The sequence below is a fragment of the Phoxinus phoxinus genome, assembly GCF_949152265.1.
Source record: "Phoxinus phoxinus genome assembly, chromosome: 9".
NCBI lineage: Eukaryota > Metazoa > Chordata > Actinopteri > Cypriniformes > Leuciscidae > Phoxinus > Phoxinus phoxinus.
The window spans coordinates 35,111,372-35,138,019 of record NC_136884.1 but is presented as its reverse complement, the minus strand read 5'-3'; the positions used below and the strand labels follow the sequence as shown (position 1 = coordinate 35,138,019).

At 41.7% G+C, this 26,648-nt stretch overlaps 3 protein-coding genes across 4 annotated transcripts in view; all 3 read left to right on the top strand.

The window, feature by feature from the left end:
• Nucleotides 1–1,421: 1,421 nt before the first annotated feature.
• On the top strand, nucleotides 1,422–26,587 carry LOC307004120 (uncharacterized protein). Of its 2 annotated transcripts, XM_079623070.1 has the most exons (3): nucleotides 1,422–1,490; nucleotides 3,924–4,340; nucleotides 24,778–26,587. In XM_079623070.1, exons 2-3 carry the CDS (start codon nucleotides 3,995–3,997, stop codon nucleotides 25,743–25,745), a joined length of 1,314 nt encoding a protein of 437 aa, XP_079479196.1. In that variant the 5' UTR covers nucleotides 1,422–1,490; nucleotides 3,924–3,994; the 3' UTR covers nucleotides 25,746–26,587. The 2 variants fall into 2 exon arrangements, with proteins under 2 accessions (XP_079479196.1, XP_079479197.1); XM_079623071.1 differs by lacking the exon at nucleotides 1,422–1,490 and having other exon boundaries at nucleotides 3,862–4,340.
• LOC307004021 (uncharacterized protein) lies at nucleotides 20,266–22,620 on the top strand (the record flags this gene model as incomplete). The annotated part of the gene is made up of 3 exons (XM_079622962.1): nucleotides 20,266–20,334; nucleotides 20,429–20,993; nucleotides 22,284–22,620. 3 exons carry the CDS (start codon nucleotides 20,266–20,268, stop codon nucleotides 22,373–22,375), a joined length of 726 nt encoding a protein of 241 aa, XP_079479088.1. The 3' UTR covers nucleotides 22,376–22,620.
• LOC307004552 (uncharacterized protein) overlaps nucleotides 26,031–26,648 on the top strand; it is a gene marked incomplete at its 5' end in the record, with an annotated part of 18,899 nt that continues 18,281 nt past the window's right edge. The window contains one exon of the mRNA XM_079623869.1: nucleotides 26,031–26,042. Within this exon, the coding sequence (XP_079479995.1) occupies nucleotides 26,031–26,042 (12 nt within the window). The remainder of the gene's footprint in view (nucleotides 26,043–26,648) is intronic.

Genomic DNA, 26,648 nt, shown 5'->3' with positions numbered 1-26,648 from the left:
TGTATAACCGGGCATATCTCAGGAGCTGAGCCGAGTTAGGGCTCGAGACTTCCGGCATTGAGAGGTCCCAGAGATACAGTCCGGAGCCCCTGGGACATTCTGGTTCTGAGATACCGCCACTTCCTGTCCTGCTTTGACCATGCATAACCCGGGACCCAAGCTGAGTTGGGGCTCTAGACTCAGGGGTTAGCAGGGTCCCCTAGTGGGCCCCCCAGATCGGGAGTATGGAGCTCCAACTCGGCTTTCTTCACGAGATAGGAGACTTCATATGGAATTTTGACTTCATGTGGAACCAAGCCGACTTAAGGCTCCATACTTAGGACATGGGAGGACCACTAGTCGACCCCCCCTAACCCCTGAGTCTGGAATCCCAACTTGGCTTCCTTCCCAGGATACACTCGCTCAAAGTTCCACCTTTGACCAGGCATAACTCCAGAGTCAAGCCAACTTAAGGGCTCCATACTCCCGGCGTGGGGGGCCCACTAGAATACCCCCCGAAAGCCAAGAGTATGGATCCGCAACTCGGCTTGGCTCCTGAGATACTCCTGAGTCAAGCCGACTGAAGGCTCCAGACCACCGGCCTGGACCCCCAGCCACTAACACCTACCAATCACACCCAGGGCTCTAATCAAACATGAGTAAAATTTACATTTTTAATGCTTCCCTGTCACTGAATAAATATATCAATGTTTTACTTATTTAAAATAAATAAAAAAATGTATATTGTATAAATCAATCATGATGTGGGCTTATTTGGAACACATGCGGGCTTAAATGGTGCCAAAGTACCAATTAAGCCCATGCCAGACTTCTGACTTTATTCATATAATATCTTAATTTTATATTCTAAAATGTACATCAACTAATAAATACATTTTCAAATGTGAGATTAATCTTGTATTTTAACAAATTATTTTTCTTATAAACCATGTCAATATTTATGAAAAAAACCTAGACTAAGATTTTGGTGGGCTTAATAGGTACGCTTACCTGTGTTTAACAGTGAGAGTTTTCCACCACACTCATCCTCTATACGGAAAATAAATCAGGACAAACACACACACACACGCACAATTACTGTTAATTTTGCACAATTGATAACATATCGAAAAATGTTACATACATTGTTGCATTTTTTTTTTTTTTTTTGTCTTTGGCCCTAAATGAGTTTTTAATTATATTGACCAAGTTCCCGACCACTTGTATAAAGGGTTTCTGCACACAAATATGAGTATTTAGCCATTAACAGAATCTCACATATTAGATGTTGTTCAGACTCTTTAATGGGTAATTATCATTTATCAACATTAATTTCAATATGTATTTCGCCAAGAATTTAACTTTGAACGTAGCTGATATTTGTTGTATGTGAATTTCTATGCACATTTAAGATTTTAGTGTGTGAACAGGACTTTTATTTTGAAGTGAAGGTATGACGTCATAAGGCTGCGCCGCTCTCTTGCATCTGTTGTGATTCTGCTGAAAAAAAGGTTTGTGTTTTAAGCATTTAAAGTGTTTAAATCAATGCAAACTGTTAAATCAATTTAATCGTTTTTACAAGCTATGTAAAATAAACTAGTTAATATTGAATGTAACATTATAATAAGTTATCTAACATTAATGACCGTTATTTGACTGCTGGTCAGAATGAGTAGCCCTGTTCTGGACGCGCTATTCCCACAAACAACGCGCTGAAAGAAACGGCAACTAACGTTAAACCCAGATAATTCACAAGGTTTTATTACAATAGTATCCTCTAGGGGTGGGCGATATGGCAAAAATATCATATCACGATTTTTTCCAGGAAAATCACGATTCACGATTTTATCACGATTCCTTTTCATGTTGGTTTTACTATTGCAATTGACTGAGCATCACAGCCAAACTAATGTCCCTATTTTAAAAACAAAGCCTTAGGTAACAAAATATAAAATAAAAAAGAATGGCAGACATTTAGGCCAAAGTGGCGAAGATAAAAAATATTTGTCATTGTCTTTGTTATTAAAAATTAAGAACAAAGATACACATACACAACTTAATATACAAATTAAATAAACAGTGTTTTATTTTTTCAGCTGTAGGTTTATTTAACAGCATTGAAGAAAGTAATTAAATGAACAAATATGAAAATAAAACAACATCGACTTCACTGTATAAATTTTACATTGATTCTTATTAAAGCTACTATTAAAGTTCTCAGTCAAGAGTGAGTGAGATGCTCTTTGTATTTTGTCGTTTTATTAACAGGGATAGTTCTCCCAAAAATTTAAATTCTCTCAAGCCGCTTTAAACCCGAATAAGTCTCCCTCTTCTGTTGAAAATAAAAGTTATTTGGAGGAATGTGGGTAAACAAACAGTTGATGTACCCCAGAGACTTCCATAATAGTTTTTTCCTACTATGGTAATCAATGGGGACCAGCAGCCGCCCGGTTAGCCACACTCCTCAAAATATCTTCTTTTGTGTTCAGCACAAGAAATAAATTAATACAGGTTTGGAACAACATTAGAGAGTGAGTAAATAATGACAGAATTTTTATTTTTGGGTAACTGTCCCTTTAAGGTCAAGCGGCAGCATGTTTACTATTAGGGCTACTGTCACTTTAAGATCTGCGCGCAACGAGTCCACACGCATTTGACAAGCAGATTTTTTCTTCATTTTTTCTATTGTTCTTTCACTTTAGACATAACCAACTTTGTTTATGTAAACCTTGTGTGTATTTGACAGTATTAGCGCAATAAGACTCGAAAGATTACTTAGTTCAGTAACGGGCGCTGTTAGACAGGCTTTTAGTGCATGTGCGCGTCGGGTCTATTGCGCTCAGAAAAGCGCCCGTTAGAACAGCGCATCAGCAGCGAATGACATGTTTAACCGGCAAGGCTTTAAAGCACATGCAAATAATACATTTTTATGAACTACAGTGTCCTGTTCCTCTGCATTTCATGTGGATATACGTCGCGCTGTACAGTATGTTGAGACGGAGGCGCCAGAAATGCAAACTGATAGAATGGACGATCCTACGATATTTCTTCAAAAGCAGATCGTGGAGACATTTTAATCGTCCACGATCAAAAATCGTAATATCGCACACCCCTAGTATCCTCATTATAATGTCGTGTATGACAGTCCAAATCATAGTTAATAATGTCCATTGCTGTTTGAGCTGTGTGCGCTAAAATTAAAGATGATCACCGGTTCAATATGCATCGCTTTACTGCATCATTAAAAGCATATGAGGTTAATCATATTCACATATATATATATATATATATATATATATATATATATATATATATATATATATATACACATATACACATAATATTAAAACTTTTACAGTCGTGTTCTCATTATAATATTATGAAGCCAATATGACTGAACTGTTTCTTCCTTTTTGAAGTGATTCCAATCATATTTCAAGCCATTCAAACCCATCATGGCTAACTGTGTGCATCTAAAGCGTCTCCGCTAAAGGAAATAATACATTATATATCGGCTTTAATATATCGCCCTAATTTTCTTATCGGATCGATAACAATAAATAAAAAAAAGATCATTATCGGCTGATATCAATATGTGGTTGATGTGTCATGCATCTCTTGTAATATTAGTGCTCTCAATCGATTTGAAAATCAACAATTAATCACACATTTTTCCTGTATTAATAATGATTAATCGTGATTAAAAACATCAGATTTTAAAAATATTTTTATATTGTAATAATTTCCGTTACTGGACTAATGTTGGACTAGTTCCACACGTGCTTCAGACACTATCACGCTGGAGGCGTTCCCCAAAGTGCCGTCTTCTTCAACGCAACACAAGTTCCCTCGAAAGGGAACTGCTGAACTAACTGATTTAGGCGCACCCAGAGATTCAGTTTTGCTGTGTTTTTCCTTCTGTTAATTATTCTCCTCTTAAACAGGACAAACACACAGGAAAAACTCCTGGTGAAGGAACTGAGATCCATGTGATGGATCCAACACTATTATAAAGATGGAGTTTATTAAAGAGGAGAGTGAAGACATGAAGATTGAAGAAACATTCAGAGTGAAACAAGAAGATACTGAGACACAAACCGAGATGGCGTTTATTAAAGTGGAGAGTGAACACATAAGGATTGGAGAAACAATCAGAGTAAAACATGAAGATACTGAGACACAAACAAAGATGGTGTTTATTAAAGAGGAGAGTGAAGACATGAAGATTGAAGAAACAGTCGAAATTAAACGTGAAGATACTGAGACACAAACCGAGATGGCGTTTATTAAAGAGGAGAGTGAAGACGTGAAGATTGAAGAAACATTCAGAGTGAAACATGAAGAAACTGAGGAACAAACAGGTCAGTTTCATTCTCAAAGCTGAACTCAGTCATTTGATCCTTATTAAAATGTACAGCTCTACAGATATTAATTATATTTTTGATGAGTGTCCTAATTAAAGTGGTTTTATTTGACACGGAGCGGGTCGCTTCATGTGGACAGACATGTTGAGATCACATGACCAGACAAATACTAATGCCACTTCAACCTGAGAAGATCCGACCTCCATGTTGGACATTTGATATTTCATGCATTAAATTAGGCAAAATAATACAGAAGTAGCCTAAAAACTATTATTTTGAGTAACATTAAACCCAATATCTACTTATTTATGTAAAGATATATTTATTGGGAATATACATACAAGTATGAAATATGTAAATGCACTAGGAGCATCAGCACATTCCCCTTATATACACTATTGAAACCAGAGCGTTGCATTGTCTAGAGTGCAGGTGAAGAGGACCTCCACTGACTGCTGTTGCCAGATTGAGCTTATTGTGCTTATAAAAAATAAGCATTGGGCAGGTGGACAAAAATCGCAAGAAAACCCAATTTTCCTTCGATTTTATATTTAGTCATATTATCTTAATACATACCATATCACAGAAAAATAATGTAGTGCAGTGCAGACATCAAACATTTTCCCTAACTCGTCCCTTATTGGTTCAGTTTAACCAATCAGGGCTGGGAAAGGAAGACCTGTCAATCAATTGAGCGTCTTTCATGTTGGTGAGACGTGATGGCTCATCATCACGAGTGACGGGGTTTTAGCGCAATTTTGAGAGAGTATCTGTATTCAAGCGATCGCAATGCCAAAGTGGCCTAAATAAATATTAATAAATATAATAAGTTACACAGTGAAGAGTGTGAGTGAGCAACTATCGAAGGCTCTTGGTAAATTATAATTTTAACTATGAAATCAGAGCACGATTGAATGATTTAATCAAAATCGAAACTGTATTTGGGACTATACTACTGTCCAGCATCAGGTCATCTTTTAAACTGACTAAATAATGTCCAATCTTAGGTGAATTTAAGTCTTCGAAATTAATCATCAGACACAATCGCTCCTGGCAACAGGTGCATAAGGGATAGCTAGCATGTTATCTTAGCATCAAAACATAACAATTTCTGAGTTTAAGATTATGCTTTTGTTTTAAACTCACTATATAACGACCCGTGCCGGTCCTATACTTCTGTCCGGGGGCCCCTGTCAGTGCATTCATTAAAAAAACAAAATGACCCCCAACAATTTAGCCTACTATTAATAGTAGCCTAATATACAGAAATTGAATAAATAAATAAATAAATAAAACATTGCATATACTTGACTGTATGAATTAAATATAAATTTATTTTTATTAAAGTCACTAATGGTATTCAGTGAAGAGCAGTGAATGATTCTCTTGTTTTCTTTTGTTGTTTTGATTAACATTAAATGACCGAGATCATTGGGTTTATTAGGCTGCTGTCACTTTAAGAACAACTGCACACACCTAATACACTGACAAGCATTCGATTACTTTCCCAGCGGTTTATGTTCACCGAAGAATTACTGAATGCGTTTAAATTAAAAAGTCCCCAAGACGTCTAGTGACAATAGGTTAGACATTCTTTAGACATTCTGGTAACTATAAGTAACTTTTCAACTACATGCCAACTAACTCTCATTAGAGTATTAGTAGACTGTAGTAGGCTGTTCGGTGTTACGGTTCAGGTTAGGAGAATAAGTTGACTTGTAGTTGCCAAGTTACTTCTAGTCAGTAGAATATCTGTTGGGGAACCAACAAAATAAAGAGTTAGCAGATATTAAGCAGACGGTCTACTAATACTCTAATGACATTTAGTTTACATGTAGCTGCAAAGTTACTTATAGTTACTAGAATGTCCAAATTAAAGTGTTACCTGACAATATGGTTATATTGTCTCAATCGTGTGTTTACTGTCATCTTTATTCAGTCAAATGTTTAAATCTGCTTTTTTACTGAGCTGGTGTGAAGGCTGGATGCCTTTGTGCATATAAGGGACTTCATGTCATAAGTTTTATGACTTCTATGAGTCTTACTTGTGGACTTTCTGCGCGAGGGCGCCCTCTAGCTTCGTTTATGAATGAAACCCAGTACTTGAGTGTTTAGCGCTACATAATGCTCACAACACCCCAGTTTGGGTAAAAATAGAAAGAATAAAATACTCCTCTCTAAAGATATGTTAAATTAACATTAGAATCGATACATTTTTCTCCAAATGAGCGCAGTTGTGGACTTAAAGCCCTGAGGTACAGAGTTTAGTAAGGGACTCTAATAAGAAGTGTGCATGCGTTTTTTCCTCAGTATATGCATAAGAATGTAATTTTTATATTAATTTTAAATGCATGGACATATATTAATTTTTGATTTGCATACCTTTAGGTAAAATTAAGAAATTACTGTCATTTTAAGATATTATAAGATACAATTATAAAAACTTTTACCTTTCAAATGTTGTATCAAGAATAAATAAAGAGACTCATGCTATATGTATTTCTGTTATGTCAATTCTTGGAGAGATTAGCATGGTAATGGATATGTTAATGTTAATGTATTTGGTCTTGGCAGAATATGGCCACATTTACACATAGCCGGGTATTTAGGGAAACGAATATTTCTCCCCCTCCGTTTTCAATAATAACATCGTGCACACAACCCGCATAAATACGCCGTCGAGCGCCTTTATAACTATGCCAAACCTATGGGCGGCAGTGTAGGGAGAAGGATAAAGCCATGCAAGCCAATCAGAATCCTCAGAATCGACAAGAGAGAACCTAAAACCCCGTTTCTCCCAGTTGACACGACAACACATAACCGGCGTTTTCAGAAATCTCCACTTTGGCCGGAGTTTTTAGAAATGATCGTTTTCTGGGATAAAAACGGCGTTTTCGTGTAAATGACAGGCCAAAACGCAGAGAAATATCTGCGTTTTCCCATCGTGTAAACAGGGCCTATATCTGCTATGCTGCTGCAGAGCGAGTACAGAGACTTGGCTACTGCCAATACATTCAAGCCATCCTTAAAAATATTCTTGTTTGCTGTAACCTGACCGACCCTGTCAATTTAGGACAGACCCAATTATTTATTTATTTTCCCTTTTAGTCCGACCGACTTGCCGGTTGTAAACTTGCGTTAAGACCGACCGATTTTTTTTTATAACTCTTCAAACTAAGACAAATGCAATAAAATAATATTAATTATATTTTAGTAAGTATTGTGAATATAAATTGCCTAGGCCTACATACAAACGTAGGCTACGTTCTTTCTTTTAAATAGAAACCCATGGCGCGTCATCTATAATTGTTTACTTTACACTATTGGTTCACGCATGTCTGCACGTTCGCTTCGTTTCATTCACTGTCAATGGTTCGCGCTTGGTAATAATGGCTGCGGCTTTATAAATTTACTTGAAAGATTATTTAATTTTTATACGTTATCGGATATGGTCTATTAAAAAATAAACGTGTGAGCGCGTGCTATAGGCTATACGTCATGTTATAGTCAGATATGACGGCGCTGCTGCAGCACACATCGCCGCAGCTGAGCATCTATTCATCAAGCCAACGTGCAAACTATCACAAATCAAAGTGAAAGTAAGTCGCAAACGCTTAACTCACAATCATTGGCATTTGACTGGGGATTTAAATTGAATTAATAATCTCAATCAATATTAAGTAATATAATATCACAACAGTTCAGGACTAAACAATTGTATTAAAATGTGGAAATGACTGTGTTATTTTTGCTTATCTTAATAAGCAGTCGAGGCGTGATAGCTGGGTTTTCATATTTATTCACTCTCACATATCAACAACCCTGTGCTACTCACATGGGGCTTCCGCCCACGCCCACCACTACTGTGGCATGCTGGGTAATGGAGTTCTTAACATAATGTACTCATAACATCACATCTTTCCCCCTATAAAGAAATAAAATGTACCCCTATAAAACATAGCCATATTAAAGTGCTGTTATTTATTTAAATATATATAAACTTTACTTTTACTTATAACTATATGAAACTTTACTTGTAAACAACTTTTACAATTTGAACTTTTTTTTTTAAATATATATATATATTAACTGAAGGGTCCATGTTGCTCCATTCTACAAAACCAATTAAAGAGACTTTAGCAACTCTCAATCAGCCTCTGAGGTGGCTGAACATTTCTCTTAAGTCTAGCCTGTCTTTCAGCAGCTGGCGACTTCGACAGTTTGGAAGGTGTCGCAACAGATGGTGACGAAGACACTGCTGTCAGACCACTGTCAGTTAGCTCTGTAGATTCAGTTGTGTCCTGCTGAACCGTCTCCTGAGCTGTAATGTCCTTTTCAGTCGGCTGTAGTTGAAGATCCGTGCGGTTCCTCCTCAGAGACAAACCATTCTCCGTCTGGATCCTGTAGGAGCGTGGAGCAACTTCCTCCTCCACCTGTCCCTTTTGTTTCCACGTGCCTGTAGAGATGTCCCTGAGACGCACCGTGTCTCCAGGCTTCAACATTGGCAGGTGTTTTGCCGTTCGATCATACAGCTGTTTTTGTTTCGCTTTTTGTTCCTCCTTTACTTTTTTGACTTTGTGTGCGCCTTTGGGCGTAAGCAAGTCCTCATTTACTGGAAGGTTAGAGCGAATGCACCTACCCATCAGCATTTGAGCTGGTGATAGTCCGTTCTGTAAAGATGCACTCCTATAGATCAGTAAGCTTTTCTGAAAGTCATCTCTGTCCTGGGCTTTTTTTCATCATGGTTTTTACTGTTTTCACAGAGTTTTCTGCCAAGCCATTGGACTTTGGATAGGTTGGGCTCGACGTAGAGTGTTGAAACCCCCATTCTTTGGCAAAGGCAGCAAACTCGCAGCTGGAAAACTGGGGCCCATTGTCCGAAAACAGTTCACATGGAACACCATGTCTGGCGAAGACAGTCTTGAGGTAGCTGATAACTGCCTTGCTTGATGTTGACTGCAGCACTCCAACTTCTGGATAGTTTGAAAAGTAGTCGGTGACCACTATGTAACTCTTTCCATCACAGTCAAATAAGTCAGTTCCAACCTTATAGTAAGGTCTGTGGGGCACCGGATGAGTCATCAGCGGCTCAGCTTGTTGTTTTGGCCTGTGGATGCGACAGAGTTCACATGACGCTGTTGTCTGGCTGATATCTTGGTTGATTCTCGGCCAGTACATTACTTCTCTCGCCCGTCATTTACACTTGACTTCTCCGAGGTGGCCTTCGTGTACCTTTTGGAGCATTTGTTTACGTAATGATGATGGAATAACAAACTTACTCCCCTTCAACACTATGTCATCCACCACGGTGAGCTCTTCTCTGCAGTTCCAGTAGTCTTGTATTCTCGCGGGGCAATCTTTTTTGTTTTTGGGCCAACCTGTCTGTACTGTGCGCTTGAGTTCTTTCATCGTTTCGTCTGCATTTGTCTCCCTCCGTATTTGGTCTATTCTGTCAGCTGTTACTGGCAGAGACGACACAATCATGTCCACATATGCCTGTATTTCTGCAGTTTTTTCGCTGTCCGCACGTTCCTCCTTATCCACTGCTCTTGACAAGGTGTCGGCGGTGTACATGTATTTCCCTTGTGTGTATATCATGTGCACGTCATATTTTTGCAGCCTGATTAGCATGCGCTGTATCCGTACGGGACAGTCATTCAGAGGTTTGGACATGATGGACACCAGAGGTTTATGGTCTGTTTCTACTTCAAAAGCTTGACCATAGACGTATTGGTGAAAACGTTCACATGCATGCTCGCTAGCAGCTCCTTCTCAATTTGAGCGTACCTGGACTCGGCGCTTGTCAAGGCCCTGGACGCATAGGCGACAGGTAGCCACTGCTCTTCGTGTTGCTGCAGCAGCACCGCTCCCAGGCCGTACTGCGACGCATCTGCTGAGATCCTTGTTCTCTTCTCTGGGTCGTTAAACTTTAACACTGGCTCCTGTGTCTCTTTCAGCTTCACAAAACATTGTTCCTGTTCATGGGACCAGATCCATTCATTCTTTTGTTCAAGAAGACTCCTTAGAGGTGCTGACTGCGCTGACAGCTGTGGGACAAACTTGGCAAGATAGGTGACCATTCCCAGAAACCGTCTGACCTCATCTTTGTTGTTTGGTCTTTCCATGTTGTTGATTGCTGACGTTTTTCTCGGGTCGGGCTTCACCCCCTCTTCACTGACAACATCTCCCACAAAGGTAAGTGTTTTCACTCCAAACTCACATTTGTCTTTGTTAAGCTTCAGATTCACTTCCCTCGTCTTGTCTAGCACTTTTCTCAGTCTTTCGTCGTGTTCTTCTCGATTCGACCCCCAGACTATGATGTCATCCATCATTGTCTCTACTCCTGGTATGTGCTCGAAGATCATGTGAATAGTCTTATGGTAGACTTCAGGCGCTGATAAGATACTATACAGCAGACGAAGAAACCTGTACCTGTCCTCAGGTGTGTTAAACGTGCATAGCTTCGAACTCTCATCATCCAGCCTCAGCTGCCAGAAACCTGACGAAGCGTCTAGTTTACTGAACCATTTAGCTCCAGCAAACTGTGCCATGATTTCTTCTCTGGTTGGTAACTTAAAGTGTTCTCTTTTGATTGCTTTGTTTAAGTCCCTTGGGTCCAAGCACGTTCTCAGAGCACCGGTTTTCTTTTGCACAACAACCAGCGAGCTGACCCATTCAGTTGGCTCATCTATTTTCTGGATCACCTTTAATTTTTCCATGCGCGCTAGTTTTTCTTTCAGTTTTCCACGCAATGCAAAAGGGATTTCCTACAAGGATGCACAACAGATGAGACACTTTTATCCACACATATTTTGTGTTCTCCAGGTAGACATCCAAGTCCTTCAAAACTGTCATGATCATTTGCAGTATCTGATGATGTCACTACAAACACTCTTTTGACTAGATTGAGCTTTGTACATGTCTTGAGTCCCAGGATTGGTTGTGCACTTGTATCCACGATCAGTAGCAGTGCTCTTATCTGCTGGCCTCTGTGTTTGAAGGTTGCGATGCATCCGCCTTTAACAGGAACACGTTCTCCAGTGTATCCTGTCACCTTTGTTTTTATAGGATGAATTTTGCTTTTCACAATTAATGTTTTGTAATCTTCAAAAGATAACAGGTTTACGTGAGCACCTGTATCTAACTTGAATGGTATTGTCGTCTCATTCACTTCGATTGGCACAATCCATTCCTCTTTTTCTTTTGTACGAGCATGCACCACATCCACAGTGAACTCCTCATCATCATCCTCTTCCTCATCAACTGCGTGAACTCTCTGTTTAAACGCTGATTTGCAACATCTTGCATAATGATTGCTTCTTCCACAGTTGTTACAGGATTTTCCATATGCAGGACATGATTTTGGCTTGTGACTGCTTCCACATTTACCACATTTAAACTCTGTAGATTTCTCCTTATGGTCTTTTTGTTTGGTAAATGTTTTCTTTTTTCTCTGTTCTTTATTTACGGCATGCACTGTTGTTTCACCTCTCCGAAGCTCTTTTGCTTGTGCTCGAGTGGTTTCTGCTGCTCTACACATAGTGACACACTTATCTAGTGTCAGTCCAGTCTCTCTGAGCAGTCTTTCTCTGAGTGCATTGTCCACTGTGCCACAAACGATCCTGTCTCTCACTGGTGAATCTCTCAGGGTGCCAAATTCACATGTTTTGCTTAGTGTGTGAAGCTCTGCTAAGTACTGATCAAAAGGTACTCCTTGTTTTTGGTCATGGATGAAAAACTTGTACCTCTCAAAGGTTACATTCTGACTAGGCACAAAGTACTCTTCAAACTTCGTCATTAGCTCTGCTAAAGTCAGATTAGCTTCATCCAGCTGAAAGCTATTATATATGTTCAAAGCATCTTCTCCCATAACATGCAAAAGGATGTGAGCTTTCAGTTTTTCATCCTGACCCCCTGCTCTGCTTGCTGCTAAATATATATTAAATCGTTGCTTAAAACGCTTCCAATTATCAGCAAGATTACCAGTCAGTTGCATGGAAGTGGGTGGACTCAGCCTCTCCATTACTGCACGTCCGGGTACCGGGACTTCCCCAGCCCTCTCCTGTTGCTGGTTGTCCTCCGATTCAGGCACAAAATCCTCTTCTATTTGTTCCATCTGTCCCTCGTCACCCGTTTCACTTCCACTGCCACTTGTAGCCATCACACGCCGTAGCAAACCCTTTTAGCATGTTGCGTTATTAGCCCGTTACACTCACGCGACCGGAGATTTTTCTTTTTCGTGGCTCTCCCGCGGCGAATCTTCCTTCCGTAGCTGCCACGGCCACTTCTGACACCATGTGTTGTTTTTGCTTATTCTTAATAAGCAGTCGAGGCGTGATAGCTGGGTTTTCATATTTATTCACTCTCACATATCAACAACCCTGTGCTACTCACATGGGGCTTCCGCCCACGCCCACCACTACTGTGGCATGCTGGGTAATGGAGTTCTTAACATAATGTACTCATAACATCACAATGACCTTACCGTAGCTAGAGTTATGCCAGTCATCTCGTTTGTCAGTCTCGCTCTAACTGTAGCTTTCTTCTCCTCACTGATGTAGTTCATCTTGAACCTAGGATCGAGGGTTGTGGCCATGTCGAGTAGATCCTGAGTTTGGGGATCACTGTACTTCTCTTGCAGATATTTCAGGATGTTTGACTTGATTGATTTTGTGAATTCTGTCTCATCCTCTTGCACAGCCAAAACAGAGGTTTTGAAAAGGTGGAGAACCGGCTTCACAGAGGATATGCTGACGTATAGTTCTCCAGAGAGGGCATCGGTGAATTCAGCGAGAGGACTTAGGGTGTTGTTCATTGCCTCAAGGACTTCTACGTCCTGCCATGTGGGCACTAGGTGTCTAACCTTTCGATCATTGAGGACCTGTGAAATGGCTGGAAGCTGTTCCAGGATCCTCTGAAACATCTCTTGCCTTGATCCCCATCTCGTTGGGCACTCTGTTTTAAGTTGATGCTCAGGGAGTTTGAGCTCTTTCTGGACCATGGTAAGGTTTCTCCTCCGTAGCCAGCTGTGACTGAAAGTGCTCACAATCTTTCTGCAAAGGCCTGTGACACGGTCAATTCGTGGATCTTTCATGGCATTTTCTAGAAGAAAAATACATCAAATCTAAATGAGTACAACACAAAGTATTAGTCTGTAGTATCACAAATAACTTTATTTATTTATTTGTAGTAGTAGTAGTATGCCCTACAGTACAAGGGCTAACTTGGTCACACACACACACACAGTTAAACACACACAGACAGTCTCACACACACACAGTCAGTCAGACAGAGACACACACACACACACACAGTCAGTCAGTCAGTCAGTCAGACAGACACACAATCACAGTTAAACACACACACACAGACAGAGACAAACAGTTAAACACACACACACACACAGTCAGTCAGACAGACACACAATCACAGTTAAACACACACACTGACAGACAAACAGTTAAACACACACACACATACACACACAGTCAGTCAGACAGTCACAGTTACACGCACACACACAGTCAGTCAGTCAGTCAGACAGACACACACAGTTAAACACACACACACACACAGACACAAAGAGTTAAACACACACACACACACAGTCAGACAGTCACAGTTACATGCACACACACAGTCAGTCAGACAGACAGACAGACAGACACAGTTAAACACACACACAGACAGACACAAACAGTTAAACACACACACACACACAGACAGACACAAACAGTTAAACACACACACACAGACAGACACAAACAGTTAAACACACACACACACAGTCAGTCAGACACAGTCACAGTTACACGCACACACACAGTCAGTCAGACAGACAGACACAAACAGTTAAACACACACACACACAGACAGACACAAACAGTTAAACACACACAGTCAGTCAGACAGACAGACAGACAGACACACACAGTTAAACACACACACACACAGACAGAGACAAACAGTTAAACACACACACAGTCAGTCAGACACAGTCACAGTTACACGCACACACACAGTCAGACAGACAGACACACACACAGTTAAACACACACACACACACAGATAGACACAAACAGTTAAACACACACTCAGTCAGTCAGACACACAGTTACATGCACACACAGTCAGACAGACAGACAGACAGACAGACACACACAGTTAAACACACACACAGACAGACACAAACAGTTAAACACACACACACACAGTCAGTCAGACAGACAGACACACTCACAGTTAAACACACACACACACAGACAGACACAAACAGTTAAACACACAGTCAGTCAGTCAGACAGACAGACACACACACACAGTTAAACACACACACACACACACACACACACACACACACACAGAGACAGACACAAACACACACAGTTAAACACACACACAGACAGACACAAACAGTTAAACACACACACACACAGTCAGTCAGACAGACAGACACACTCACAGTTAAACACACACACACACAGACAGACACAAACAGTTAAACACACAGTCAGTCAGTCAGACAGACAGACACACACACACAGTTAAACACACACACACACACACACACACACACAGAGACAGACACAAACAGTTAAACACACACACACACACACACAGACAGACACAAAGAGTTAAACCCACACACACACAGTCAGACAGTTACACGCACACACAGTCAGTCAGACAGACAGACAGACAGACAGACAGACAGACACAGTTAAACACACACAGACAGACACAAACAGTTAAACACACACACACACACACAGACAGACACAAACAGTTAAACACACACACACAGACAGACACAAACAGTTAAACACACACACACACAGTCAGTCAGTCAGACAGACAGACACACACAGTTAAACACACACACACACACAGACAGACACAAACAGTTAAACACACACACACACACACACAGTCAGTCAGACAGACAGACAGACACACACAGTTAAACACACACACACACACAGACAGACACAAACAGTTAAACACACACACAGTCAGTCAGACAGACACAAACACAGTCTCAGTTAAACACACACACACACACACACACACACAGTCACAGTTAAACACACACACACACACAGACAGACACAAACAGTTAAACACACACACACACACACAGTCAGTCAGACAGACACACTCAGTCACAGTTACACGCGCACACACAGTCAGTCAGACAGACACACAGTCACAGTTAAACACACACAGTCACAGTTACACGCACACACACAGTCAGTCAGTCAGACAGACAGTCAGTTAAACACACACAGACACACACAGTCACAGTTACACGCACACACACAGTCAGTCAGACAGACAGACACAGTCAGTTACACGCACACACACAGTCAGTCAGACAGACACAGTCACAGTTAAACACACACAGACAGACACACACAGTCACAGTTACACGCACACACACAGTCACAGTTACACGCACACACTCAGTCAGTCAGACAGACACACAGTCACAGTTAAACACACACACAGACAGACACACACATTCACAGTTACACGCACACACACAGTCAGTCAGACAGACACAGTCACAGACTAGTTAAACACACACACACACACACACAGACAGACACTCACAGTTACATGCACACACACAGTCAGTCAGTCAGACACAGTCACAGTTAAACACACACACAGACAGACACACACAGTCACAGTTACACGCGCACACACACAGTCAGTCAGTCAGACAGACACACAGTCACAGACTAGTTAAACACACACAGTCAGTCAGACAGACAGAAACAGTCACAGTTAAACACACACAGACAGACACACACACAGTCACAGTTAAACACACACAGACACACACACACACACACAGACAGACACAAACAGTTAAACACACACACACAGTCACAGTTACACGCACACACAGTCAGACAGACACACAGTCACAGTTAAACACACACACAGTCACAGTTACACGCACACACACAGTCAGTCAGACAGACACACAGTCACAGTTAAACACACACACAGTCACAGTTACACGCACACACACAGTCAGTCAGACAGACACACAGTCACAGTTAAACACACACACAGACACACACAGTCACAGTTACACGCACACACACACAGTCAGTCAGACAGACACACAGTCACAGTTAAACACACACACAGACACACACAGTTACACGCACACACACAGACAGTCAGACAGACACACAGTCACAGACTAGTTAAACACACACACACACACACAGACAGACACACAGTCACACACACCAACTCACCAATTGCCAGATGTAGCCTATGGCCAAAACATTGGAGCCTGGTCCAGTTGTTGATGGAGATTGCTTTCACTATGTTTGGTCCATTGTCTGTTGTTATACATGCCCTCTTCTCCTCTTCTAAACTCCAAGATGCTAGGGCATCCTTCAGTCCCTGTGCCAAGATCTCACCTTTGTGGTCGTCGGGGGAAAAAGCAGTCTGTAGGCACTTGCTCTTCATGGTGAAATCAGTCGCTATGAAATGGACAGTTAGGCTCATGTACGGTTCCATTGTTCGGCTTGACCATAAATCCGTCGTTGCTGAAAAATAATCCGCTTGCTGCACTTTTGGCTTGCCTACAGTGCGCACTTTCTTGTACATAGCTGGCAGTGCAACGTATGAAAAATAGTTGCGGGATGGTATTGAGTAGCGTTTGTCCAATGTATGGATCATCTTTTTAAATCCGTCACGTTCTACGTTGTATATCGGAACCATATCTTTGGCTAGATCAGGGGTCGGCAACCCGCGGCTCTTAAGCGCCGCCCTAGTGGCTCCCTGGAGCTTTTTCAAAAATATGAAAATGGAAAAAATATTTTTTTCGTTTTAACCCTTTCACACGTACGATCACACCGGTGTGATTAGAACGGTCAGTGCATCACATGATCAACTGCTAAATTCAAATATGCTTTGGCGCGTTGGCTGGCGCTGAGCCAGAGACGGACGCGCTCAGTGCTTGTCATATATCACAACTATTCAGTGTTTTCAACTACATAATGTTTATTTTAGGTTCAAGACATTTAAGAATCACATAAAAAAAATATACATTGATGTCTATGGAAGCGGCAATAATAATCCTTTATAATAAAAAAAGACGACACGTTTTATTCATATCAGATACACGGTGTGTAAGTAGTGTTGTAAAGTTTTTCTTTCATCGAAGCAAGGACCAGTGAGACAGTTGGGATCGCGTTCAGAAGTTGTTATTTATTGACCGCAGCTGCATGTTCCAAAATCAGTCTAACTCTAATACAGTATTGCATTGTAGTTATATACATTCCAAGGGGGAGGGATTACATAGAGGCGGAGACTTCTGGGGGTGGAGACAAATTCAAACAAACCATACGAAAAACCTGTATTGCATCTGGATTGCTCCAGAGAAACCGAACCAATCAGCATATTCACTCTATTGTATTGCTAATCCAATCATCTTGATGCTTCAACGTCTGAGCTAGGAATCAGCATAACTATTCACATGCTTATACTGGCCAGGAACTCCGGTTCCAAGGGCCATCCCAGAGCCATTAAAGACAAAAGGTGAAAGTCTCCAACCTAACGATACAACGTCTAGGCTGAAAGGTGGGAATCTCAGTGATTCGACTCATTTACAAGTCTTGCCGGAATCTACTGCTGGAAACTCAATAATCATCAGTTAAACCTAAAATGAAATAGATTCTTCAAATTTGTTATCCTTCAGTAGCTTTACATGTTACCCTATTCTTCTCCCAGTTCACCAGCCACTTACTTTCATGTATTTCGGGAGAAGTGGAGGAATTGACGTGTTGTAAATCCAACAGATCCGATTCTCTGAACTGTGGCACAAACTAACATGGCGCCGCCCATCACGCGCATACAGCTCAACTAACGCGATCGTTATTAAGGTGTTTATACAACAAAACACATCCACATGCACATATTTGACAATCGGAAATATCAGTGTTTCATACTATAGATAATAAATGTGTGAATATTTTTTATAAAAAAGGAAAAATTACATAAAAGCAGATCATCATTCATTCAGCGCTTTGTTGTGGTTGTGCTGTGTCACGTGACAAGCAATGACGCGTAACCATGGAAACAATAAAGTGACAGATTCGAAACAACGGTCGCCTTGATCATTATGTATTTGTAGCCTACTTATCATTTTGATACTAGGGGGCTAATAAAGCTAATATAGACACTAACAGCACGTGTTGCCTTCATTATAAGGCTTATATAAGGCTTTTCATTTTTTTGCGGCTCCAGACAGATTAGATTTTTTCGACGGTATGGCGTCGCATTGTGCAAGGTGTCGGTAATAGATGTCTGCGTTTTTGGACGACTTTCAGACCTCTTGCCTTGTACGACTTCATCGTGCTGGTAAAGGTTTGTGGTGTTACCTTGCGGTGCTGCAACAAGGGCAAAGCATGCATTGCAAATCACATTAGACTGACCCTCGTCTTCTTCCTTGTATCCAAAATACTTCTACACCACCGAATGTGAGCCTTTTTTTGGAACAAGTTTGGTTTGAGACAGTGGTTGGCTGATTTTCGTCACTAGGACCTGGGTTTTCGTCAATTTCCATTTTGTTTATTAAACTACTGCGCTCGCTCGACAAGTGACAACGTAACTAAAAGGTGCTTTGTCATTGGCTGAGGGTGAAGCCCTGAACTTTGTGAGAGCTTTCCTTTCAAAATAAAGGCCGATTTCTTTTTTTCTTTTCTTTTTTAAATCAAAGTCATTTAAACATTTAATCGTGAATCGAGATCGCGATTTTATAACGATTTATTGTGCAGGCCTAACGTGCACTCTATTAAATCTGCATATAGCGCGGGAATTGAAGATCGGATTTATATCCGCAAAAAGACATTTATGTGACCAGGTGTAAATGGAATCGTTTTGATAAATAAGACAGCTATCCAATCTGAGAAAATGCATGAAGTGGCCAGGTGTAAACAGCCATAGACATCGGTGAACAACTAAATATAGATGCATTGTTAATGTTACACATTAACATGTTCTCTCATAGGTATTACATTGCATGTTAATGCAATTAACTGTTATTTTGTGAATTCTAAAGTCATTTTAATTAATTTGTTTCCCACTAAAAATCTACTTTCGTTGATATCTAGTGGCTTCTTTCTTGATTCTGCCTAAGTGACAAAATGCAAATTTGTTTAAATTCATACCTATGTAATCACCATGACCAGAATGTTACTTTTTTTTTACATTGAATCTTGAAAAAAAATAAAAATAGACTTACCTAACGACCCTTTTTTTTTTTTTTTTTTGCTGTTACTGCAAACCAAAATATTTTTAAGGATGGCCTCACAGACATGCTGCTGCACATATATAATATGCATGAAATAATGTTGTCACGGCTTGGCAGATGAAACAGACAGACAGAAGAAGGTAACTTCCAACAGAAAATAGTTTTAATGAAACAAGTGGGTTTACATGAACGTGTGTCCACAAGACATGCACACACAAATAATAACCGACAAAGGATTGAACAGAACAGGGAGTATAAATACACAAGGTGAAAGAGGGAACTAAACAGGCACAGGTGGAGGACGGTTAAACTAATTAGGACAAACAAGATCAGGTGCAAACAGAACGAATGTAATTGTTACATTACGCCCTCCTCCCCTCGAAAAGGCGCGACCCCGCGCCGCGATGACGGGGAAAGTTCAGAATGTAGAGAAGGGGCGGAGGTTTCGGCGGAGGGCGTAGAGTAGGTAACAGATGAGGATGAGGAGGAGTCGGTGGAGTAGCCGACGATGGTGGAGTTGACGGTGGGAGGAACCAGGGAGAAGTCGAGACTGAGGGGGCGGACGGAACCTTGGGACCGATCAGCGGCGGCGGAACCATAGTGAGAGGGGGAGGAACCGGTAGACCGAGCGGCTGACGGACCATGGCGACACTGTGGACCCGGAAGACGGGAGCTGAGCCGCTGACCAGCAGGACTGGGTCAGTGACATGGGTATGGAAGACCGGGGTGACGATGTGGTGAGGAAGGGAGGAGTCTAGTGGTGCCGAAGGGGTTCAGGGTGAGGGTGCAGCCCGAATCCCGGAAGTCGGTGGCTGTAGCTGGACGTCGACCGCCGAAGGCCGACCTGGAGTGGCGATCGAGCTCAGCGGAGCTGACGGGCTGCGGAGGCGATGGAGTGCTGGGTCGAGGTGAAGGCGATGGGCTGACGGGTCGAGGTGGTGGTGAGCCGCACGGAGTGAGCGGCGGTGGCAGAGCCGAGGACCTTGACGATGCCAGTGGTGCCGACGGATCCAAGGGACTGGTTGTGACCGGCGATGGAGACAGGTTAAGGACAGGCAGGGATACGGACAGAAGATTACCGGACGGGATCGGTGAAGAAGAAGATGATGTGAGGGTGGGGACTTGGGTGGGAATTGGATCCGTGGACCACAAGTCGATCAGGTTACAGTCCGCTCCTGGCTCTGCGATGGACCTCCTTGCTTCCGTCAACTCCGGGGCTCTGAAGATCTCCAGCTCTAGCTCTGGCATTACCCCGGCGGGTGCCTCGGGCTCGTTGGCTGGAGAAGAGAGGCCGCCGTTCTGGGCCATCCAGGCCAGGTACCCAAGATACGGCCTGTTCTCTGGACGGAGTAGTATTTGCAGCAGCGTGGGTGAGTCCATCACATTAAATTTGCTCATTATTGAGGGTCGGTTATTCTCTTGAATAACTCGATTCAACTCGAGGTATCGCTGACCGGATGCGCACTTTCTCAGTTTATGGCCAGCAATATTGTTATGTTTAAGGACATTATGGAATTAAGATAATGTCTGTACTATGTTATGATTGTACTGTACAATTAATTACAATCGTTGCTGAGTCTGCAGTCTGAACACTTTACCACAGAGGAGCGTCCGTTAACGAATGAATTTAGAATATCACCTGAAAATCCAATAACATCAGCAATTTTCATTCTGCTGCTGATTTCTGTAAATTAATGTAAAACTAAATGTCTATTGCAGCACAGGGTGAAGTCAGTATACATTAACGACGATTTGAGGCAAATAAGTGTAAATTTAATGTAGCCTACATGGTTCTCTGTGCATGGCGTGGCAGGATTTTGAACAAGGTCCTGCAGCCGTTTCTGGGCGCCGCGGACAGACGCCGAACGGCGCCACCGCTGTGTGTACTCTCATAGAGAATAATGTGTTCGAATTTTAAAGACGAGACGCTGCGCTGCTCTTCTCGTCCGGTGTGCGACCCCCTTAAAAAGGCCCCCAGATCCCACCGCCCAGAGAGTCTTCCTGTCGGAACCCGTAGCAACCAATTACGTTCCGGAGGGAGGCTTTCTACAACTTCAGTTGTTGAAACAGTTCCATATTTCGGAAAAAAGTGAGTAATGTGGGCGGGCCAGTGCCACCCTGGCCCATTACTGGCTACGCGCCTGACATGAACGTGTGTCCACAAGACATGCGCACACAAACAATAACCGACAAAGGATTGAACAGAACAGGGAGTATAAATACACAAGGTGAAAGAGGGAACTAAACAGGCACAGGTGGAGGAAGGTTAAACTAATTAGGACAAACAAGATCAGGTGCAAACAGAACGAATGTAATCGTTACAAATGTAGAGGGTTTTGAATGCGCACTGCAGACTGCTAACTGCAAACAAAGCTGCTCATTGGCCGCCAATGCCACAGCAACCAATCAACTTCGCTATGTAGATAACAATGTGATCGCTAACTACTGGAGTTTAAGGAATAGTTCACTTAAAAATGAAAATTCTGTCATTTACTCGTCCTTAAGTTGTTTCAAACTGTATGAATTTCTTCTGCTGAAAACAAAATAAGATATTTTGAAGAATGTCAGGAACCGAACAGTTGATGTACCCCATTGACTTCCATAGTATTTTTTTGCTTTATGATCGCGTTGTTGAAATATACTTGATCACTGTGTGACAGTACGCCCCCTCCCGGAAAGGCGCGACCTCGCACCAAAAGAAGTAGGAGGAGGCTGTGGTGGAGGACAGGAACCCAGGAGAGGTGACAACTGAGGAAACCAGGGTCGTGTAGAAGGTTGGGGGAGCCAGGGGGAAGCCAGGTGCAATCTCAGAGTCCTGCCAGGATGTAAAGACACGGCGACGTTGAAGGAGGGAGAAGCCATGGCGGAGATTTCTTTGATACAGCCATGGAGACGATTGATGGTGGTAGAGCCCTAAGTGCAGATGGAGAGCCGATGGAACCGGGCGACTCTGAAGGCTTCGGAGATCGTGACGGAGCTGCAGCAACGATCCCTCGAGGTGGATACCAGAGGGCTGAGGCAGAACTCGAGCGACTGAGGGCTAAGCCAGAGGGAGGGCGGAGCCTGACAGAGCCATGGGGGTGGAGAGTGCAGTAGACAGCTGGTAGGTCCTTGGTGCAGGATTGGCAACATCCAACCGAGATGGAGCCAGTGGTCCAAAGGGAGTCCGGTGGAGCTGTAAGCCCGATGGTCCCACAAGGAGTCAAGGCGGAGGTGTCAGTGGCAGAGCAGAGGTTGCACAACAGGATCAGCGGCTGGAGGCGGAGCCAGGAGAACCACATGCCCAGGAGTATCTGGCTCACGGAAGGTCCGAGGTAGATCCATGCCACTGAGAGGAAGCTGAGGAGGAACAAAAGGGCTGACGGGACAGCTGAGACTGGGCAGAAGGACAGTCTGTGGTCTGAAGAGGAGACGGGAGAGGGAGGCTTGGCTGGGGATGAGCAGAGATCAAAACCGCGCTAGTCATTAAGATTAACGTTTGCGCATTAGTTCCGCCCACTCCTGGAGAAACCTGCATATCTTCTGCTTGTTTTTAAAAGATGAATAATTCCAAATTAACTATTATTTTGACAGGAAAATATAACAGAAAATGTTGTTTACATGTTACAGTGTTGATTCTGCATGCCATGTAAGTCTCTCTCTCACTCTTTGCATTTGTGTTTGAGAAACAGCGTCCTCAGCAAAGCAATGGCGCCTACTTCGAGTTCACGGTACGTCAAATACAGGTATGCTGCGCATCTTTTGAGTAGGGGTGGGCATTTTTGTAAATTTTGTTTCAATTGATTTCGATAATTGACAGGTCTAAAAAAACGAGTACTCGGTGGGCATGGCTTGTCCGTCATGAAAATGTTGTGAACTGTTACATGAAAGACTGTTACGAAACTGACAAATAAAAAAAATGACATCAATACATGTCTATGAAGACACGAACGTATGACTAGAAAAGCTAGATTATGATGCATCAATGTTATCAAAAAAGAAACATCTAAAAGGAATAGCTGCTTGAGGTAAAGCTCAAGAGTAAATGATCTCCAGTAAACTGAAGCCCCTTCTATGACACATCCTATGAGATTAATAATCAGAAATCCTAATGCATAACGTAAACGTAACATTACAACTTGCTTCTGCAAAAAAGGATGTGAACTTGAGCGTGCAATATTTTTACAGTAAATGATTTGAAAGGGAAACGGGATGCTCTCTTTTAACAGCGCACTAATACATGGGCAACTAAAGCACAGAGAATTTGCAACATTCAATCACAATCCTGTTCTTATTAAAATGCTGAATATATGACATATATATTTATTTTTCATGATAGAAAGTGATTACAGTCATCACTGCGTGATAACTAGAAACAACTTTAAATAAAACATGTTTACTGTTAAAAAATGAGAACAAAATAACACTCATCACAATAAATCATTTAATAATTTTCCTGTTCATCGCTGTAAAGATAATTTGAAGCACTATGTATTGTTTAAGGTGCTATTCAAATAAACTTGACTTGGCTTGACTTAAGTTGTCCTGTGGTTTCAATTCACCTTTGTCCGGTCTTGTTTACGTATGGTTGTGTTGTTCTATGTGTGGATTTAAATTTGGCTTGACTATCTGTTATTGTCTTATTCTCTGTCAGGATAGAAATGCAGAATATTGTATCATGTCTGTTATTCTCTTACTGGATGGACTGGAGACTCAGAACAGGGAGTGTCTCTTGAAAGGGTAAATTATCCCTTTATGATGAGGAGGATTGCAATTTGGTGCTTTTCACTTCCAGAGCTGTGATTGGCTATTGACAACAGAGGTGGCACACACAGTGCTGCTCACCCTTCTTTCTCTTTGTAGAACTCATTTTCATAAAGCGCTTGTTTAAAACAGTGACTTTTTGTACCAGTGCATTACTCACATTCCAAACCACTTCCATAATACCTTTGGCAGTGGTAAAAGATTTTGGAATGTGTTCTAAAGAATGTAAAAGGTTATGAATAATGAGTACATTTTCTGAGATAACAGACAACACCTCTTTCAGTAGCTTAGTGTGTATAGAATATAGCATACATGTTTTTAGTTTTGATGCTTTAAATGTATTAATGTCTTGATGTCTGTTGTTTTGTGCCATTAAAGTGGGGTTTAATAGTATTTGTCTTTTTTTTTTAGATCTGATGGCACTGAAAGTGGAGAGTCAAGAAGAGAAAGAGCAGTATGGGGAACATCATGATTTCATAACTGGGGGAAATTTGAGCACTGGAGCAAAGTCATTTAAATGTGATCAGTGTGGAAAGAGTTTCACTCAAAAAGGAAACCTTAACAAGCACATAAGAATTCACTCTGGAGAAAAGCCTTTCTCCTGCCAACAGTGTGGAAAAAGTTTCACTGATAAAGGAATCCTTAAAATACACATGAGAATTCACACTGGAGAGAAGCCTTACACCTGCCAACGGTGTGGAAAGAGTTTCACTCAAGAAGTGGTCCTTAACAGGCATGTTAGAATTCACACTGGAGAAAAGCCTTTCACCTGCAAATTGTGTGGAAAGACCTTCACTGAAAAAGGACATCTTAAAGTCCACATAAGAGTTCACACTGGAGAGAAACCTTTCACCTGCCAACAGTGTGGAAAGAGCTTTATCAAAAAAGCAAACCTTGAGGATCACATGAGGAGAATTCACAATGGAGAGACGCCTTTAACCTGCAAGTTGTGTGGAAAGAGTTTCATTCAAAAAGGACATCTTACAGGCCACATGCGAATTCACTCCGAAGAGAAGACTTTCACCTGCCAACAGTGTGGAAAGTGTTTCACTCAAAAAGGAAGACTTGAGAATCACATGATAATTCACACTGGAGAAAAGGCCTTCACTTGCCAACAGTGTGGAAAGAGTTTCACTCAAAAGGGACATCTTAAAGGCCACATGAGAATTCACACTGGAGAGAAGCCTTTTACCTGCACATTGTGTGGAAAGAGCCACACTGATAAAGGAAACCTTAAAAAACACATGAGAATTCACACTGGAGAGAAGGCATTTACTTGCCAAAAGTGTGGAAAGTGTTTTGCTCAAAAAGGAAACCTTAAAAGGCACATGCCAATTCACAATGGAGAAAAGATTACACCTGCCAAAAGTGTGACATAAATAAACACAGAAATAAACCTTGGTTATCACATGAACATTCACACCGAAGAGAAGCCGTTTACACGTGATCAGTGTAGAAAGAGTTTCAAACATAAAGGAACCCTTATTTGGGAAAAGTTCAAAACGGACACTTAAAAGTCCCCATGAGATGTCACTCTGGAGAGAAGCCCTTGTTATTTATTTAACCATGTCATGTCTTTATCAGGTAATTGTCTGAACAGGTGACACTCCCACAACACTGCACTCTGACATGTTCAAAACATTGCAGCGGAGCCAGAACCCCGCATGTCTGACCAGGTGCGCGAGCCGGCTGCATCCCTCTCCTGAGGGATTAAACTGGGACAACTGTAACGGCACATGGGTTGCTCGATTCATGCACGTGTAAAAACAAATGCAGCTTGTGCTTTACCTAATTTGATGTTCCCATTCAAAAATGACTGGCCTTATAAATCTCTCATAATTCAATATTGTCAAAGGGTGCTGGATTCGGTCTTTTGGTCAACATGGTTTTCTTCCCATTAGCACAGGTTTTTGTGTTTGGATCTGAGTGATCGTACACCTCATTGATCCTTAGTTGACTGAATTGAACTGAGCTGGATGATGGCATCAAGGTTTTCTCCAGAGCGGCTATATATATATATATATATATATATATATATATATAACTGAACTAAATTAATAACTTTACAACAAAAATGAACCATAACTTACCTGAGCTGGACTATGATGCTATTTTCTTCTAGAAACAAACTTTGATGCATTATTTTCCTGTTATCACTGTAAAGCTGCTTTGAAACTATCTGTATTGTATAAAGTGCTATTAAATGAAGGAGGCTTGACTGAGCCTGTCTGCTCTATTTCGGATGAGCTGGTCCCGCCCAGCCTCCGTCTCCCACCTCCTCT

Coding starts and splice junctions, on each gene's coding strand:
- LOC307004120 (XM_079623070.1), top strand. CDS start 3,995: ATGGAGTTTATTAAAGAGGAGAGTGAAGACATGAAGATTGAAGAAACA. Junction 4,341..24,777: donor AGAAACTGAGGAACAAACAG/GTCAGTTTCATT, acceptor TTTTTTTTTTAG/ATCTGATGGCACTGAAAGTG.